This window comes from Mustela lutreola, chromosome 9 (genome assembly GCF_030435805.1).
Source record: "Mustela lutreola isolate mMusLut2 chromosome 9, mMusLut2.pri, whole genome shotgun sequence".
Classification (NCBI taxonomy): Eukaryota; Metazoa; Chordata; class Mammalia; order Carnivora; family Mustelidae; genus Mustela; species Mustela lutreola.
Genome location: NC_081298.1, coordinates 113,798,237 through 113,817,498, shown reverse-complemented (window position 1 = coordinate 113,817,498; position 19,262 = coordinate 113,798,237). Strand labels below are relative to the sequence as shown.

At 44.2% G+C, this 19,262-nt stretch overlaps 1 protein-coding gene across 2 annotated transcripts in view; it reads left to right on the top strand.

Annotated features, from left to right (window-relative positions):
* The first annotated feature begins 11,950 nt into the window (after nt 1-11,950).
* Nucleotides 11,951-19,262, top strand: part of TMEM178A (transmembrane protein 178A) — a 56,299-nt gene continuing 48,987 nt past the window's right edge. The window contains exon 1 of one of the 2 annotated variants that reach the window (XM_059188512.1): nt 11,951-12,470. In XM_059188512.1, the coding sequence (XP_059044495.1) occupies nt 12,071-12,470 (400 nt within the window). In that variant the 5' untranslated portion in view covers nt 11,951-12,070. The remainder of the gene's footprint in view (nt 12,471-19,262) is intronic. The other variant, XM_059188511.1, reaches the window with a different exon arrangement.

The following is a 19,262-nucleotide window of genomic DNA, read 5'->3' as shown; positions in this document are numbered from 1 at the left end:
CAGCGTCCTGGGATCGAGTCCCATATCGGGCTCCTTGCTCCGCAGGGAGCCTGCTTCTCCCTCTGACTCTGCCTTCCACTCTGTCTGCCTGTGCTCGCTCTCACTCTCTCTCTCTCTCACAAATAAATAAATAAAATCTTAAAAAAAAAAAAAGAAAAGAAAAGAAAAAGGAAACTTCTACTTTTGGACCTACATTCTTTTGTCTCCCTCAGGTCTAATGAGATATTCATAGATTTTTTTTTAATTTCCATATTTGACATCAAACCAGTCTGAGACAAATGAAATTTTATTAAAATGCAAGCAATAATGATATTAGTGATATCATACTTTTTCTTTATTCAAATTATCTCTTTAATTTCCATCTTAGAAGTAACTTTGGTCTCTCCTTCTCCATGTCTTTTCTTCATACAAATGTGACCTTTCTCTGTCTTCAAAGACTTTAATCTTTCTGGCCTCTAGTTATAGAATAATTCTTCTCCCTCCTTTGATTGCCAAAGTTCTACAAAAATTATTCAACTTGTGTTACCTTTCTTCCCTGTCAACTTTTTCAACTTCTGTTCATCCCTCAGACCTGGAAATTTTATTCCTTCCTTCACCTCTCTATTGACACTGACCCACTGAAGGCTCCAGGGATCATGTCACTGAGACCCCTTCTCTCTCTTTACTGACTGCTGGATGTGCCTGCAATTCTCTAACCACTGGCCAGGACTTTTTGAAACTCCCTGCCCTTGGTTTGTGTGGCTCTCCTGACTCATTCACAACAGGCTGCGAGACCCTGGTTCCTTGTGCTCCGCCTCTCACTGGCCTCCAGACACAGCCCCTGCTTTCCTTTTCTACATGTACCGTCTCCCCCGCCGCCAGATTTCTCAGCATAGTCACCTCTACGTGAATACCTGAGAAATCTACTTGTCTAGTTAGCCAGTGGACAGTTCCATACAGATGTCCTTCTGTCTTCTCAAACCCAAATGGCCAGAGCTTAAGCCTTCAAATCCATTCTCCCTCCTGATTTATCTACCTACTTACTAATTTAAATGTTGTTTATTTGTTTTACCAACAGATCCATCGTTGTCCTAATCATCTTGGCTTGAATCTCCAGGATTTGTGTCTCTTTGGTTGACCTATTTACCATTTCATTCATAATATTTCTGGCATCTCATCCTTTGTGTCCAATGCCACCATCCTGACTCTCACCACCATTGACTTCACTGCCGGTGCTAGAGTTAATTCCTAATCTCCCTTCCTCCATCAATCATTCTTCTTTTCTTCATTGCCTAAGATCTTAATGTTGTTTAAAGCCTCTACAGTCTGAATCTAATCAATATTTCCAAATTTATCCTAAACTTTTCATCACAATCTTTCCATTTTAGCAGGACCAGGATGCTCACTGTCCCAGAAACATAACCTTGTTTGTTACTATATCTGGGTGCACGTGGTTTTCCATCCCTGAAAATATTCTCTTCCTCTCTACCAATTTACTCCCATAGATCTTTCAAAGCTCAAGTCCCAATTTCCTCATCAGTACTTCTTTGGCCATCTCTATTTATAAGATTTCTCCTTCCTCTGAACACATTAACATTTTCTGAGCATAATATAGATCAGCAGAGAACTTCCATAAGGTCCAATCATCCACCCACCCATCTTCCTGCAACTGTCATCATGTCCTCAATTCCTTTCACTGTTACTAGGGATGAACTCTTCATTCACCTACCTAAGACAGCCTCTCCACTCACCTAATCTTGGCCATTCACTGACTTTGCTCCAGCAGTTCTGTTCTTCTTCTTCTTCTTCTTCTTCTTCTTCTTCTTCTTCTTCTTCTTCTTTTGTATCAATTTCTCCATCTCTCTTGGATCAATCCCATCAGCAGGCAAATAGGCTGTTATCTTCTCATCTTCGATAAAACAAACCCTCTCTCAATCTCACTTCTAAACTCTCCCAGTATCCATTTTTTTCTCCTTCACTTCATGGCAAAATTCCTTGGAAAAGTGATCTATATCCACTGCCCCAACCTCTCTCTTCCCATTCTCTCTGGAATGCATTCCAGTGAAGTTTACATACCCAACAATCTGCTGAAAATACTATTATTAAGGTCACCAAAGGCCTCCATTTTGCTAAATCCAATGCTCAATTCTCTTTTTCTCATCTTGCTTAACCAGTCAGAAGCTTTGAGAATTTGGTGACTGTCCCCTATTTGAAACTTTCTTCACTTGGCTTCCAGGATGCCACACTCTCCTATCTCTCTGGTTACTCCTGTCAGTCCCTTTTGCTGGCTCCGACTCATCTCCTAGACCCCCACTTGTAGCAGTTTTCCCTGTCTCAATCCTCAGCCCTTTTCTCTTTTCTATCCACATTCCCTCCTTGGGTGACACCATCCAATCTCATGGTTTAACATGCCGTCAGTATGTAGATCTTGTTGGCTCCCAAATTTCTATCTTTAGGGATACCTGGGTGGCATAATTGGTTAAACGTCTGACCTCTTGATTTAGGCTCAGGTCATGATCTCAGGGTCCTGAGATTGAGCTGCAAGTCAGCTCTGTGCTTAGCATGGAATCTGCTTGAGAATCTCTCTCTCCCTCTGCCCCTCCTCCACCTCTAAAATAAATAAATAAATAAATAAATAAATAAATAAATAAAATCTTAAAAAAAAAAAGTAGTAGTAGGCAAGAAGATCTGCGGAATTGTGGAAATGGCCATTCTCCTAAGCATGAGTCATCCAAATTTAAGCACCCAAACCCACACTGACCCAGGCTTGGGAATTACTGTTCCAACCTGCTCTGACCTGTGCCTACTTCTTGGTATGTTGCTCATTTTGTGCAGCTTTCACTGTATGATTTATAGAATAGTAGTACCTAGGTAACATTTCTTGATTGTGTACTATTTGCTATCATTGCCTCTTTCTCCACTGCTTCTTGATAGCAATTTCTGTAGCTCCTCTTCTCCAAGCTTCCTTTGAATTGCCAGGAACCTCAGACAGCCTTTGGTCTGATCCTGGCTCTATACTAGGTTGATCTCCCCCTTTCCGAATTCCATACCTAGCTTGCTGTCATTGCTACCAAATATAACACTTAAAAGGGTGCTGTACAAATTCAGTCAACAATTCTGCCGTGAGAGCCATTTTAAGTTCCGTTTTATTGACACAAAGAACCTGAGCTTCTTGGCTAAAGTGGCTGATATGAAATGGAAAAAGGTAGAGTGCTGAGTGAGAGTGGGAAAAGGAAGTAATGAAAACTCTCGCCACAAAATTTAGGACCAAAAAAAAAAAAAAAAAAAAAAAATCAGGCAGTAAAGGAACTTGAGAAATGAAAGAATTTCTCTCAATATCCAGAAAGCAACTGCTTGAAATTGGGATTAAGTTTCAATGTTTTAAAAAACTTCAGAGATTTTTTTTTTTTTTTAGCTAAATATTGGAACGCTTAGGAGAGAATCCCTTTCTGGTGTGTTTTTGTCTTAGCAGGATTCATAAGGGCACATGGTAACCTGGCAGGAAAACACTAAGACACATCTCCCCGACTGCCACCCGCTTCCCTGACTTGCCACTCACACAGTCCAAGGCTCTTGATCACATACAGATTGTAGACACCAGATAAATTAGGCAAATGGAGCTCATACATCAAAGCTACCTACTTGGAATCCTTTTTGGCCATTGGTGCGTTTCCTCTCTCTCTTTTTTAATCAGCCTCATAAATCTGACCCTGACAAGGTCCTACCTCTCCAGACCAGCAGTCGGAGGTGAGATGGTAATTTGTCCTTAAGGTTTCATTTGCTTCTCCACTCAAGTGACCCTCAGCTCCACGTGGCACCCATTCATTACAGGGGCTCAGGTGCAGCTGTGGGGAGGTGTGAGCCAAGTCGTGCCGACCTGGTTACTCCTTCCAAAAGCATGGGATGCTTCTCCAAGCACCATGCACATCAGATGATTCCACTCCACTGTGTTGGATGAAATCCTTGGCATGCTGACAACCCTAAAGAATATAGCATATTGTTACGTGTTCTCCAGAGGATCTCCTTCCTGACAGCTAGTCGTGTTCTGGCTAACAATTACTTGGACCCAAATAACTATTTCAAGAAGGTTATCCAAATCAAGATTGAAGGTAAGAAAGGAGTTGTCCAGGATGGTGAGCTCTCTGAGATGGTGGCAGCTGCCTGCAGACCCGTGTGGAATTCACCTTTTACAGGCACATCTGACTCAGTCCTCATCTCCTGGTCTTGGTAGTCTGAATCTGGAATGCTGATGTAGCTCGTGTGAGCCAAAGCTTGGATTTCTCATCATAGGTAGAGAACTTCTTCTGACTTCTAGCAGCTGCCTCTTGGCTATGTCTCAAGTCCTTCTCAAGTCTTTGCTCTTTTCTCCCGGGCCTTATAAGGAGTCTGTCTCTTTTACTTCTCTCCTCTAGATGCTATCCCCTGCTGGCTTAGGGTCCTCTCGCCCTCTCTGGGTTTCCTCGGCCCCCCTGCTGAGGGAGGGGAAGGTCCAGGCATGCCCTGCGTTCTCCTAACATGATTCTCGTACCCATACAATGCAGCAGCTATGGGCAATCATTTCTAGAGAGGCATTTCTATCCAACCCATTTAAAGACCTTGAGAAATGGAGATACCTTATTGTACTCCTGCAGCTTATTTTGGCTATTCACAAAATAGCATTAAACCTCCTTTATGGGCTCATAACAGAAGAGCCTATTGAAAGAGCATAATGGTTTCTCATACTTTTGAGTGCCCATCATTCTACCAGCACTATAGGCGATTTATGTTTTTCAGGGCCTTATGGTAGGTCTCTGGGCTTTTCATTAGGCACAATCCTTGGGAGAGTGATGGTCTGTACTGTAACTGGGATTATGGTTTGCAAATGGGAGCAGTAACCAAATATTATTGTTGGGGATGATAAATGACAAGAGTTGCCGTTCATCTCTGCAGCATTTCCTATAGGTCAGGCTTAACGCTACGTCGCTAAATATTTTGTATTCACTGTGGATTTGATTCCTATAGCAACCCTAAGAAGAATAATTACTCCTTGGATCCCCATTGCACAGATGAGGAAACAGAGGTTTGGAGAGGTGAGGTAAATCCCTCTTTCCCACAAAGAAACAAAAGACAAAACAAACAGACAAACAAAACCCCAACATGCTAGAGTTTGAGCCCAAGTCTGTCTGACTCCACATCCCAGACTCTGTTGTCTCTCTATGTGTCACCGTCACTGGACTGCCCTGCCTTGGCTCGGGGGGGACATGCATGGTCTTGATGCTTAAGTGCCTACAAGGAGGCCTTGACCTGAATCTCTCTGTTCCTCGAGCTACACTTCCCCCTAAGCTGTCGTATCCAGTCCTGAGAATTTAAATATCAACATACGTATAACACTTATATGCTGACATCTCTAAAATCTAAATCTTCATTCCAGACTCCTTCCCTTCCTCTCAGGCTCATAGAGCCAGCTGAGATTTCTAAATGGCATCTCACACCTAACAAGTCCAAAACAGAATTTTTACTTCTCCCCAAGTACGTCTGACATTCCATACATGTATACCACGGTTCAAACTGACCAGAAATGGAGGCATGGTTCTTGATTTCTCCCCTCCCTCCTCTGGGCTAATAGTAATGCTGTGACATTGACCTCCACCCACTTCTCTGTTAATGTTGCTGTCTCTTTAGTCTAAGCTACTAACAATATGCCATGTCTAGACTGTTGTAATAAGACTCTTGACTTTTTTCCCTGTTTTTGCGTCTGCCACACCCAGAGCCAATTCATTTTTCACATAGTCTTCTGGCATTTAAAACGTGAATTAACTCATGCTCCTCCCCACTTAGAACTCTTCCAAGGTTTTCTTTTGTCTAAAGTCCAGACTCCATAGCATGGCCTTCAAGACCACATACTATCTGGCCTCTGACTAACCCTGCAAATGAGCCTTATACCACTCGTGGCCTCACTCCCTACTCTCTAGTTGCAGTGGTCTCTTTTCAGTTCCTCAGTAGTACAAAGCTCTTCCATGCCTCAGGACCTTTGCACTGGCTGTTCTCTCTACCTGGAATGTTCTCTCCCTGGCTAAAAGGTGCTCATTAATGTTAACTGAACAAATGAGAACAATAGATTATCTCTCCTACAAGAATAATAGAAGCAATATTAAAAAAAATCACATCATTAATAATATAGTCAGATATTTGTATTTATGACATATAAATGATATGAGCTTAATATAATTAGGCCATGGGTTTTCTGAAGCACGTTGATATGTTTACATGAATGGAGTAGGGACAAGAAGGGAGTGGGGGTTGGGAGGAAACATATTTAACATGTGGTCATCATGAATCCTGTGGAGTAGGTATTGATATACCTGTTTTTCCAAACTTAGGTGATTTGGGGAGGTTAGGTAACTGGCTAAGAGCGAGCAGGTAGGAAGTAGCCGTCTGGAATTTACAGGTGGTCTGACTCCAGCACCTCCGTGTGGTTCCCAGGTCCTGGTGTCTTAGAGCAGACCCAGCTGAAAGAGGACATTCAAGGGTAAGGAAAAGGGGAGACACTGAAAACACTAGCTCTTTTGCTCATGTGGACAGCGCGGCTCAGGCTGCTATGAACTGGAGAGACTGAGTATCTTAGCTGTATCCAAGTCTCTGCTGGTTGTCAAACATGGCCTAAATGAGCTGCATTAGACCTCAACTTCAAAACCCAGTATCCACACACACAGATAAGGCGGGGAATACAGCTACGTATGGCAATTAATAAGCCACCATCTGCTAAAACATCCCACTCTGAGTGGGATTTAACATGGTTATGGGTTTCTTTGAATGTGTGTGTGTGCGCGCGCGTTTTTCCCACCATATGTGTTTAAAGGCTCCAAAAAGGAAACAGCTTAATCCAGAAATGTGAAAAAGAATGGTGACATTCTGCGGTGTGTCACTGAAATGAGAAACTTATCAGGCACCATCTATTTTGGGGGTTTTGTGGTATTTTATGGTTCCAGGCTTCGAGTTAGTGACAAAATGGCACTGCCAAGATGACTTAACCACATACGTGGGGTGGAGAGGAGTACTGTGGTAGGCACTGCTTCTAAAATTTACTTTTGGCTTTGCCCTGGACTGAGTTGACACACATACAGAAAATCTCCCTTCTCCTCCAAGGCGCAACTGAGAAAGCATCTATTCTACTTGGCTTACCTATATTCTTCCCAACGGAAATGAATCCCTCATTACTAGATTTTCCTGTGTGAACCTCTGTGATGGCTCTCATCCCAGGCAGCCCTTCCTTGTAGCCTCTTGGTCTCTATCTCTCTTCTCCACTGACCTAGTGTTCCTTGAGACTGTGGTGTTTTTCATCTCTGTATAAACCAGTGGGACCTAGTGCAATAACTCACTTGGGAGGTACTATATATATCTTTTGAATGAAAATGAAATTGTTTCATGGAAACAATGTAGGGTGGTGACTTCAACCTCAGTTATTGGTAGAAATGACATATTGTTGATTAACAACATAATTGACACCATCCTTATGTTAAAGGCTAAAAAAGTGTGTGATATTATATATATATATATATATATATATATATAAAAATGGGAACTATCCATTATATATATATATATATATACACACACACACACACACACATATATATATATATATATATATATAAAAATTCCCATTTGTTATGAAAGCCAGAGTGCGGTTTTGGTGAAATGGCATTGTCTAAATCCTGTGGAATCTAAATGTTTGAAATGAGGGAAGATATTGCTTTTGGTCTCAGCATTGGAGCCAAAAAGAATATTCATGGTTAGCATGGGTAGCTTAGTATAGATATGTCAATAAATCATTGCCATTGTTCTGTGATGATTGGAGATCTGTGTGTGTGCATACACACGCACACACATGTGCACACGCACACTGACTTTTTAAAAAAAGATTTTATTTATTTATTTGAGAGAGAGAGCGTGAGAGAGGAGAAGGTCAGAGGGAGAAGCAGAATCCCCATGGAGCTGGAGCCTGATGCGGGCCTCGATCCTAGGACTCTGGGATCGCGACCTGAGCCAAAGGCAGTGGCTTAACCAACTGAGTCACCCAGGTGCCCACACACAGACATTTTATAAGGAAATATTTATTTAAGAACTTCCTGACTGTCAAGAGAAATACAATGAATGTCACAAAGCACCTAGATATTATGATAAGTGTGTTTGCAGAAGACAAAAATATTTTGTTTTCTAAATATTTAAACATGGCCGACATGTCCGTTGGGATGTTTAAATGTTACGGGAATAAAGAAGGACTCCAGAGTTATATAGCGGGTGATTCTCTCCAACTTAGAAAGGAGAGTTGGAAGCTGAAGGATGACATAATCAAAGTAATATTTGAGAAAAAGGCATTTGGCGACAGTAGCCAGGATAACGGCAGGCAGGGCTGCTCCCGGAACTGTGGAGGCCAAGGAGGAGGCTGTAATGATAGTCGCTTGTAAGGTGATGGAGACATCGTGCTGGCAAGTGAGAGAATGCAGAGGAAGGATTGGCTATGAAAGACATTTCAAAGGAAAAATCCCTATGATTTTTGTGAAGGTGACAGATAATTCTAAAATACCGAGTTGGAGTAACTTGAATGACTTGTCAACACCAAGGAAGGAGAAGCGGGGAGAAGCAGCCGGACACAGGGAGATAGAAGGGTTTGATTTTGGACACGTGGAATTCAGTAAGGCAGTGAGACACGGCAGTGACAACTCCCTGGCTCTACCCTGTCATTTTTGGACACTGTGGTTCTCTGGGGGACGTGTGGGGGAGATCAGACCTGGGGACAGCAAAGCGGAAATTGAAGACAGGCAAAGAACCAACGCGGTCACAGCACAGCCGAGACTTGCCGCACAGCCCTGGCAGGGTATCTGGTCTCCTATCATTCTGAGTCTCTGCCCGGCTAAATGCCCTCATCCGCTGACTGTTTTCTGGCTTCTGCTTCTGCTTCCAGTCACCTACAAGCATTTAGCTTGTCATCAGGCATTAGAAACTGTCAGCTTTACCATTTGAAAATGTAGAAAAAAGTTCTTATTTTACGATGGCCCCAAATAGGAAAGCCTCCGAGCTTGTGAAGTAGATCTACAAATCAAAGCAGTCTATTCTGACTGTAATGCCAATATCTCTGATCTAATCCTCTTGGTGAAATTTACCTCATTCTTTGGCGCTAACTCGGAAACCTCTAAGTTGCCTGCCTGCCTCCCTGGGCAGGAAGTCCTTGTTCCAGCAACACTTCATTCTTGTTTCTGCTCCAGCACATGGAGCAGTTGATGTGACTGTCTCTGGCCACTAGACTGGGAGCCTCTTGAAGATGGGAACTATCCATTCATCTTCCTATCCCCACTCCTGTAACAGAGTGGGGGTTAGTGGGTGACACTTGGTAGTGGGAAATATCCAAAAGAGAAGTTTTAAGGACACGGATGGTGCACTGTGCAGTTAGTTGCTTTAGCAAAGCCTGTGTGTGTATCATGTGTCCCATCCCCGCTGAGGCTGTTGATACTGCACCAGCAGAGGCAGCGGTCTCATTACAGGCTGCTGGCCCATATTTGTAATGCGTGACATTTTTTTTAATGAAATACTATCAAGGGTAATCCATCATACAATAACCTTTGGATTGTATGCTGAGGCCGGTCTTAACCAGAGCCATGAATGAGCTTTGAAAATAATGCTATTCTCTAAGAAGGGTATGATCCAAGAGTTGTGGCTAGGAAAACAAAGCAGAATTATGCTCTTTAAAGTTGAACAAAAGTGCCTGAAAAAGAGGTTTCCCTCCGTCCACTTCTATTGGGGACAGGGTTATTGTGTGAAGATAATCGAGCGGCTCTGAAATGTGGCAGGCTGTTTATGTCTTGTAGGGCACTGGTGTATGAAAATGGGGGTGCGGGCTTGCCAAAGGTTCATTCGCCCTTGAGGCTTGCAAGGTCTGTAATCACCTCCTCTCAAGAGGTGGGGTTTTTTTTTTTTTGTTTGTTTGTTTTGTTTTTAAATAGCAGGACACATGACCACTTGAGTGAATTTCAGATGTCAACTGTAGGTTTACAGTTAAAGGTATTTCTCTCTGCGTATCCGTAAAGATCTAGGGTTTTACACACGTTATAGCGTATAAATAAAAGAAGGCTTCTAAGTCTCGTCATTTTGGTGTAAATCCAGATAAGACTCCTTTGATGAGCTTAGCGTTTCCTGTTAAGGAAAAGCTTATAGGTGAGAGAAACACTAAAATTATAATTCTTTGTCTTCCTTAATTAGACCAGAGCTCCCCATAGATCTTGCTGAAGCTGTGAGAAAACCCAAGCAATAATTCACACTGTCAGGTCAGCAGATACGGGCACAGGGGTCCGATGCGACGGAAGGATTTGCTTAGGTGACCTATCTGTGAACTAAACAGCTCAGAAGAGGACTACAACCTTAGGCAGAAATACATGCTCTGAAGACGCTGAGCACAAACAGCAATGAAAATAAATCCCAGCAAGATTCTCATTCCACCTTTACAGATGTCATTCCAGAGGAAGTATATAAATCCCATTAATACCAATTGATGTGGGGCACTAATTAATAAGTCCCATTAAATCATGGAGTAATGACATTTAGCATCTAATGAATGCCTCATAATCTCTTGATCGTTAATATTTTATAGCATAAGAACACAAGGATTGGCATCCCGGGCTCCTGCAGCATGGTTCTCTGTCCCTGACATGGCCCCAAGGGCATTAAGTGGCACAAGGGTTTTGCTCCTCTGTTGTAAGACTACACAGCATAAGCGGTTACTGAATCTTCCAGTAATCCTGGGTTCTAAACATTTCCTCATTTTAGTGAATGTGAATCTGTCAGTCTCCTAATTAACATCTATGGACTGCAAAGCGCCCTGAAAGAACAGAAGGGAGCTGAGATGGGGACTTTGTGGTCCCATTCCATGCCAGAAACTTGCACGGGAGAAAATCATTACTTTGATTTATTACCGGGGGCTTTCTTTATTCAAATGCAAGAATCACCTCACAGAGCAGGTGCCATTGCAAGGGTTTATTGATCCTATGCTCTTCTAGAAATTCCAGGAGGCCATCACTCTGCCGGGAGATGGAGGTGGTCAAACAAAAAAGAACTCAGTCTCGGAGCAGGCTGAAGGGAAGTGGGAGAAAATCCCCGGCCATCGCTCTAACGCTTCAGTGACACTCGGTGCCTCCCCCCCCCCCCCCCCCCCCGCCTTCCCTCCAGAAGAGAGGCTGGAGGAAAGAGAACGCTTAGAGGTGGCAGTGGGCAAGGGAGAGGCAGAGAGCACCGCCAGAGAGCTGCCAAGGGGTCTAAGAGGCTGCATCCTTCAGGCGTCAAGAGAAAGGGTCTTCGACTCCAGACCACGATTCCAAAGAGTTAAATTTTACCACGCAGCCCGATCTGGATGGGATTTGCTTCTGGGTACAAAACGGGACACTGATCAAAATCAACTTGGACAAGTGACAAGCCCGAGTCTGATGTCGGTGGATGTCTTTTAAGGTCGTTGGAGGGGAGAGGACGCGAGGCAGTGTGCTCAGGGGTAGGTGGAGAGAAGCTTCGAGTCCAGGGCAGGGCTATAAAGGGACGCGGAGTCCGCAAACAGCGAGACAAAACGAGTGGGGAAAAGAGAGAGGAAGAGTTGAAGAAAAGTAGGGGGAAGTGGGGACAGGGTTAGGGGAGAGAGGAGGATAGGAGAGAAAAGTGAGGGCGGCAGGGAGGGTTTAAAAGGGAAGGGGGATCGCTGGAGAGAAGGGCGGACGGCAGACTCGGGAGGTGGGGAGGAGGCGAGGGGACCGAGCGGGTGGGGGGCGCCGAGAGGCGGGCGAGGGGCTGGGGAGGAGGCGGAGGGCTAGAAAGTGCGAGAGGCGCTGGGGGGGGGGGCGGCGGGGAGCCGGGGGGTCGGGGGGCCGGGGGGCCGGGAGGGCAGTCGGAGCCGTGCCGGGGAGGGGGACCGGGAGCGAGCTGGGCCGGGAGCCGAGGGCGGGGAGGCCGCGGGAGGGAGGTGGGGGGCAGGTGGGGGAACGCGGGAGGGAGCGCGGAGGAGAGCCGAGGCCAAGTGCATTGTGTCTGGCGGCGGCGCGCGAGCCCACCGGCGGCTGCGGCGGGGCGGGAAGCCATGGAGCCGCGGGCGCTCGTCACGGCGCTCAGCCTCGGCCTCAGCCTCTGCTCCCTGGGGCTGCTCGTCACGGCCATCTTCACCGACCACTGGTACGAGACCGACCCCCGGCGCCACAAGGAGAGCTGCGAGCGCAGCCGCGCGGGCGCCGACCCCCCGGACCAGAAGAACCGCCTGATGCCGCTGTCGCACCTGCCGCTGCGGGACTCGCCCCCGCTGGGGCGCCGGCTGCTCCCGGGGGGCCCGGGGCGCGCCGACCCCGAGTCCTGGCGCTCGCTGCTGGGGCTCGGCGGGCTGGACGCCGAGTGCGGCCGGCCGCTCTTCGCCACCTACTCGGGCCTCTGGAGGAAGTGCTACTTCCTGGGCATCGACCGGGACATCGACACCCTCATCCTGAAAGGTGAGCGGCGGGTGCGCCCTGCGCCCTGCGCCCCTGGGCGCCCGCTCGGAGAGCGCAGCCCCCTGCTCCCCAGGGGCGCGCCGGTTCCCGCGGCCGCGTCCCCGCGCTCCGCTCCCCGGCTCATTCTTTCATCCTTCCCGGCCGTCTCCTTTCTTCATTTCTCTCCCTTTCTTGACGACCCCCTTCCTCCCTTCTTCCCTCTCTCGCTCTTCTTTCTTTCCATGACTCTCTTCTTTCCTTCTCATCCTGCTCTCCCTCTCCTCCCCTTTCCCTCAAGTCTATGCCTTAGGCGCTCCCCCCCCCCCCCCCTTTATCTGCTTCTTTCCTTCCTTTGCCTCCGTTTCCCTCTGCCCTCGTCGTTCCCTGTCTTTGTACACCTGCCTGACTTGGAATGCAGGTGTAGATTTTCTTGACGCTGCTCCCCTACGGAGGTAACAATTAAAAAAGACCAGACCCTTCCCAGCCGGGCATCTCTCAAGTTGTGCTTTCCTTTGAGAAATACCTTTGGAAGAAAAGTGGTGCAAGCCTCCGAAGAGGCGGCAAGGGGCTTCTTCTTATACTGTGCTCATGTTGGCGTTAGATGGAACTGGTGTGGCCATCCCAGCCTGGCAGGCTAAAGGGAAGCTAAGAAGGCCCAAGACCTTCTTCCCAACCCCAAAGTGCAGGGTTTCCTGTTGATTGGACCTCAGATAGCATGAATTCATTGGCGAGGCAGTTGAACACCGATAGGATATCTACTTTTTTCCAACCTTCCTGGTGACTCCCCACTCCATCCTCAATGTCTGGGCACAACGGGGTGAGGGGAGGAGAGAAGCTTCCCAACCCTTTGAAGTGCTTCTCTCTGGATGTGGCATGGAATCTCTGGTGTGTGATACCTTGTAAGGTTGCTTTTGTGGTAGTTTTGGTTTTGGTCCAGAGTTGTAGAGCATCAGTTTGCTCTTCTGAATTCTATGCAACACCTGGCTCCCATGTGTGGTTAATCAGAAGTTTGATTTTTTTTTTTTTTTTTTTTGGTAGTCTCATTCATGTAAAAATATTCAAGTGACAATCCCATTGGTGAAGTTTCCTTCTAACTTTCAGAGCTCCACTCTTAATATCAATTCTTTTTCTCTGGAATGGGGGGGGGAGTACCTCTTTTCTTTTCCTTGGACTCATTATTGCAAGAAAAAGAAAAAGTCTAAAATCACTGCATTTTAGTATTTAGTAGCCATTCAGCAAAGCCAGTGAACAGACTGGTGTGGAATTGCAGTGTGGAATGGGAGTACGTAGAAAGGAGGGGGTTAATAACGTTTTGGCCTTCAGAGTCTTGTTAGTTGGCATCTTCTTCATTTCTCATACATGTCAACTTCCTCTTTCTCATGGCTAGCTCAGCTGGGGACTGCCATCTGAAATCTGTCTGTGCATGGAAGGACTCCAGCTCTTTTAGGGGGAATAAGATACAGTAACCTTCCTTTGGGAAGTGCACCTTTTTCTTTCTTCTCCTAACTCACATCCAGATCTGATTTCACCTCATGAAAATGCTGCATAATTAATTCTGATAGTAGCATAGTACATGAACAAACTGTAAAAGCTGGATTTGGAGGCTCCGTTATGGAATGCTCATTTAGGCAAGGCAATTTTGAAAGCTAAGCAGTGTAGTCTGTCTTTGGAAATGACAGAGCTGCATTGCCTTACACTCTTTCTATGCCTACAGTAGTTGATTGCATGTAAATTGCATATAGAGGAGTGCCTGAAACAGCAGAGCAGAGTCTAACCCAACAGCAGGAGAGGGACCCCCACAGGATCCTGCACATTCCCCACCTCTGGAAGTGCCCTGGCTAGCTGAGGTGCCCAGCTCCGGGGTAGTCCAGGATCAAATAATCTTAAAGGTAAAGGGACTTTAGAGGTCATTGAATCAGTCTCCCACCTATTGTTCAAAATCCCTTCTTCTATAGTCTTTCTGGCAAATGTTTGTCCTGCCGAACACTTCCATAAGATTCCCATACTAGTTAAATTCATTGGCTTTTTTTCATCATGAGTGCAGTGTTTTAGATTAAAACAATAATCAGCTTTGTCGTATTGGTAGTGTTTAGCTAATTGTGCAGAACACGAAGGGTTCTAGGCTGTAACCAGAAGACATGGGCTCCATTGCAAGCTCTACTGCTCAGTGCAGTGCACCCTCCAGGAAGTGTTCAGACCTCAATGGCCTTCAGTTTTCTTGTCTATGGTATTAGGAAAGCTGACTCTTCTTTGGGGAATATTCTAGTTCTAAAATTTAACATTGTTGTAATAATAACAGTGTAAATTTAGCTTTCTGGGAAGTTAATGAGCTGACATTATTACGACATGAGGGGTTTGGAGAGAATGACAGATATCATTACATGATAGGATCATAATTTATTGTTTGGAAGATGGCCAGAAACGCTTCAAGTACTTTTAACATTGCAACTAGCCTACCTTGGGCTAGTTACATAACCCTTCTGGATCTCCATTTCATTACCTATGAAATGAATAGGCAAAATGAACAGCTTTAAAATTCTATAATTCCATGAATAATTTGATTTTGATCATTACCTTTGTTTCAGCATCTGACGTTAGTGGCTGTGGCATGAATTTCTTAAATGAATCATATATATCCAGTGGTTAACATCACATCTAATTTAAAAATTAAGATAAATAGGGTCTTATGGTCTATTTGTACTTTCTTCTCTGAATTACCTTGTTTAAGAGTTTTAACATTTAGCAATTTTAATCATCAGAAAAGAAGAAAAATAGCCTCAGATGGGAGAGTGGGGTGAGATGGCAAAGGACCCCAGAACCACCTGGGGTATTTAGTGAGCTTTTGAGGAAAAAAAAAGAGATGAGCTGTTCTTCATAGGACTCAGAAGGAAAGCCTGGAGGTGAGTAGAAGTTGCAGAGAAGAAAGTGTGAGTTTGTAATACGGAAAGCATCCTCACAGTTGGAATTATTTTAATCTCATGTTACTGGAGGCCAGAGGAGTATTTCTGAGAGATGTAGCAGAGACAGAAACAGTCCATGTAAACAATGAAAAATTAGTTTAGAAATGAAATGTACAGACTAGCTCTTCTTAATCTACTTAAGAGAAATCTCATGAGCCAGAAAAGCATCCAGCTCGATGGACCAAATATTTGGGAAAAATTACCAAATTCTAATTGTCACCCTTCATTATGATTCTAGTTCACTTCTAGCCCAGAGTGACCCTAGAAGGTCTAGACTGGACCTCTGAGAAGGACCTTTGATTAGAATGGTGGTAGAGCTATTCATAAATGCATTCAGAGCCAAGACTAGAACCCCGGGCTACTCTGCCAGACTGACAACCATTCACCAGCATGGTTTGATTACAGGTGTTTTTCCATCTGCAAGTCCTCTTCCTAACACTGCATTGGCCAGTCCACATTTTTACTTTCTTGCTCTATGGGATAATCTGCAAAATCTTTTGTGAGATTAGGTTCACACGCTATTCCCATAGTTTACTATCCAGTGCAATAAATGCCCATTGAAAGCCTATGATATGCCAAGTTGTGATGAAGATGTGGCTATGGGGTTCTTTTGTGTTTGACTTGCTCAGTTGATTCTAAATGATTCTTCCATATAGTTCCTTCTTGTAGCTAACTTTTGATGCTAAGGAAGCTGCTGCCCTGGTCAAAATGAGTGCTGTATGCAAATGAAGGCATCCCCCACTGACCAATCAGAAGGACCTGGAAGTTGAGAGAGCCTAATTGCAGGAACTTGGGAGAATGGATTTAGAGCTCAGAGCTCTGGCCCCTCTGTGCCACTGGAACTGTTAGAGGTTTGAAAGAAACCTGTCCATGTAAAAGTCACGGAAAACCAGTAGAGCAGGAGACACGGCGTGGATTACGTAAGAAGCCCTGGAAATGAGAAGAGGTGACCTACAGATAGGTTCTTCATTCATTCATTCATTCATTCATCTGATTTATTCACTCAACAAATAAATATTGGGTGTCAGGTATTGCTCTAGTTGTAAAGGATACAAATGTCTGTCCTCATAGAGTTCATATCAACTGGTGGAGTTTCTAGTGAGTAATGTAGGAACCACCCTTAGTAGGTTACGGGAGGAGGACCTGGGGAGGGCTGCTAGCACTGGTAGGCAAATGATGGAGGAGACGTGCAGAGTGATGGAGCACTCTGCCCTTTGGGAGATGCTGGCCCTTCTGTTCCAAGTACAGCTCTTCTGTTTAAACTACTGGATGAACATTCAAATAGGAGGACAGATGGAAGGAGACTCAGTTGAAAACATTATATAATGCTACTTTCGGTTACTGAAAACACTCATTTTAATAAATAAACATTGATGAGACTTGTGAATCCATTATGTAGAACTTCGGAGAAATTAATTTTGAGTGGGAATTAGTCATTGAAATTGTATCAAAAGTTCCAACTGTTCTTACTAGGCTTCACTTAAATTTTCTAAAAATTTTTAATTTAAAATTTTCATTAAAAACAATTAACATTACGTTTCAAATATATGTACTTTGTTGATGTCAATCAAATCCTAATATTACATATGGCCTGCAAAAAACAAAAGGAATATTACTGTTGCAGGGTTTTGTTTTTATGAAATTTAAAGGGGTAGAATTTCAGAAATGTGAAGATGGTATTTTGTATGCATAATGTTAACTTGTATAAATCATTTGGGATTGAATTCTTGAAACTTGAAATAAAACATGTCCTTGTGGTTTCAGAAGCATTTTTCATCTAATGAGATAAACAGAGATATCAAAGACAGTGGGACACATATACTTTGTCATTTTGTTCTCTGCAAGAGAAAGTAGGAAAATTGGTAGGAATTCATTGGATCTGCTCTTCACTCTGCTAATGATTTATCTGTTTCCCCTGTTGCTTATTTTCCATGAAATTAATAGTCTGTACAGGACCCACCAAGTTCTACCTGACACAGAAGTAGATTGATGCTTTTCTTCAGCTCATTTGTAGACCAAAGTATCATTTGTGTTAGAATAATTATTGCCCAAGAGCCGATGATCTAGGACAGTTGAGACCAGCACTGTTTCTCCTCTCTGACCCATTGGCTCACATCTAGTTTTCAGATCTTGTCTTGAACCAGAAGGTGCTGCTGGCAAAGGAATTCCTCAGCTTTGGGGGTGATGGGGATAGCATTAAGACTTTTTCTTTTTTCACTTGGAAAGCAAGTGGTCTCTGAAATGGTTTTTGACTCTCACTCTCTATAATTTATATTTACTCATTTTTAAATTAGGGCATGGACCATACGAATATATGCATCATAGAACACAGACAAAAGCAAATTTGGAAGTGGGGCGGTAACAGATATCAACACAAGTTGAACTGTTTTCACCCTGCATTCCAAAAGATTGCTTGTATACCCCCTGGCGTGTGCTCACTCCACTTTGAAGAGGGCTTCTCTCACTACTCAACAGCAGAGCCAAGTTCTCATCTGAGCCCAAAAGGAGGGATTTTTCCTTCCTCAGCTGAACTTTATGGGGGGCCTCCCGGTGCACTGTTTTGTCACACACATTCATCTTGCACAGTGGAGAGAGACACATTTGATTTTCTGTATCCTTTCTGACACCAGGCACAGTATTAAATGAGCCCTTTTTGATTAACCAACTGCCAGCTTGTACTACACAACTCTTAATGACTAGATTTGTGGTTTTGTTGCAAGGTGTTTTGTGGCTGAACATAGCCAAGGGTAGTACTTTATGATTCAATGCATTCTATTGCTAACGTCCTGAAGGTTATGTTGAATAGAAATTAAATTCTTACTTGCCACTCTGCTCTCAGAAAAAGACACTTGCTTAAATCCTTCCAACCACACATAGGAATTGTCTTGTAAAAGTCATTTATAAACACAAAAGTGGGTGGGGTTTTAAGTGGTTTGGGATCAGAACTGCCAGAATCAATGACATTTGTATCTACCATGTCTCATGGATAACATTTAGCAATGGCTTTGAGGGGGAAAAAAAAGGAAGAATTTTTGCTATGTCATAGAAGGTTCACATTCAATTATATCCAACTTGCTGTGATTTTTTTTTTTCTTTCCTTAGTTACTGATTTTTCTTCTCCAGTGCTCAAAAAGAGCCCTCAAACCCCATCAGGCTGACTACTGGTAATTGCAAGTGTTCTTGATTGCTGTAGGCGATAAGCTTTTGTTAGGGGAGCATCTGGACGTTCAGATCCATTGAGGGAGAAAGGGAGACTCCAGATGTTAAGCTGGAGCCCAGGGGGAGTGGGAACATTGAAGAAATTTAGGCAGGTCATAGGGTTTCCCAACCGTTAACCAACGATGAACTTGCCTTTCATCTCTGTTACACCTGAAGGGCAGTATACCCCCTGATTATTGATCTGTGACCTCTGCCAAGCCAGCTGTGACCTTGGTGTGGTCTCCTGATTCCCTCCACCCACCTTTCTCCTATTCACCTTCTCTCCCAGGGAACTTCCTCTGTCCTTTCATACTCAATTACGTGGACATCTGAGTTCTATTTTTTGGTACTATTTGCTGGCTAAAATAATAAAAATATGAGATTTGGTCATCCTCTTCGCTTGCCAGCCCCTTGGCAAAAGCAACTGGTAAAGTAGAAAGGAAAAGTTGAAAACAACCAAACTGAGGATCTCCAGAAACTTCAAAGAGCAGATAGGTTTCCTTTGGAGTAAAACGTTAGCTCACCATTTCAAGGCAGTTCAGCCAAGGTCATCTGAACCATGTAGACTTGCTTCAGGCTTAATAATTAGTTTTCCTATGGTTGTTATTTAAAACACACACACACACACACACACACACAAAACCACCACCACACT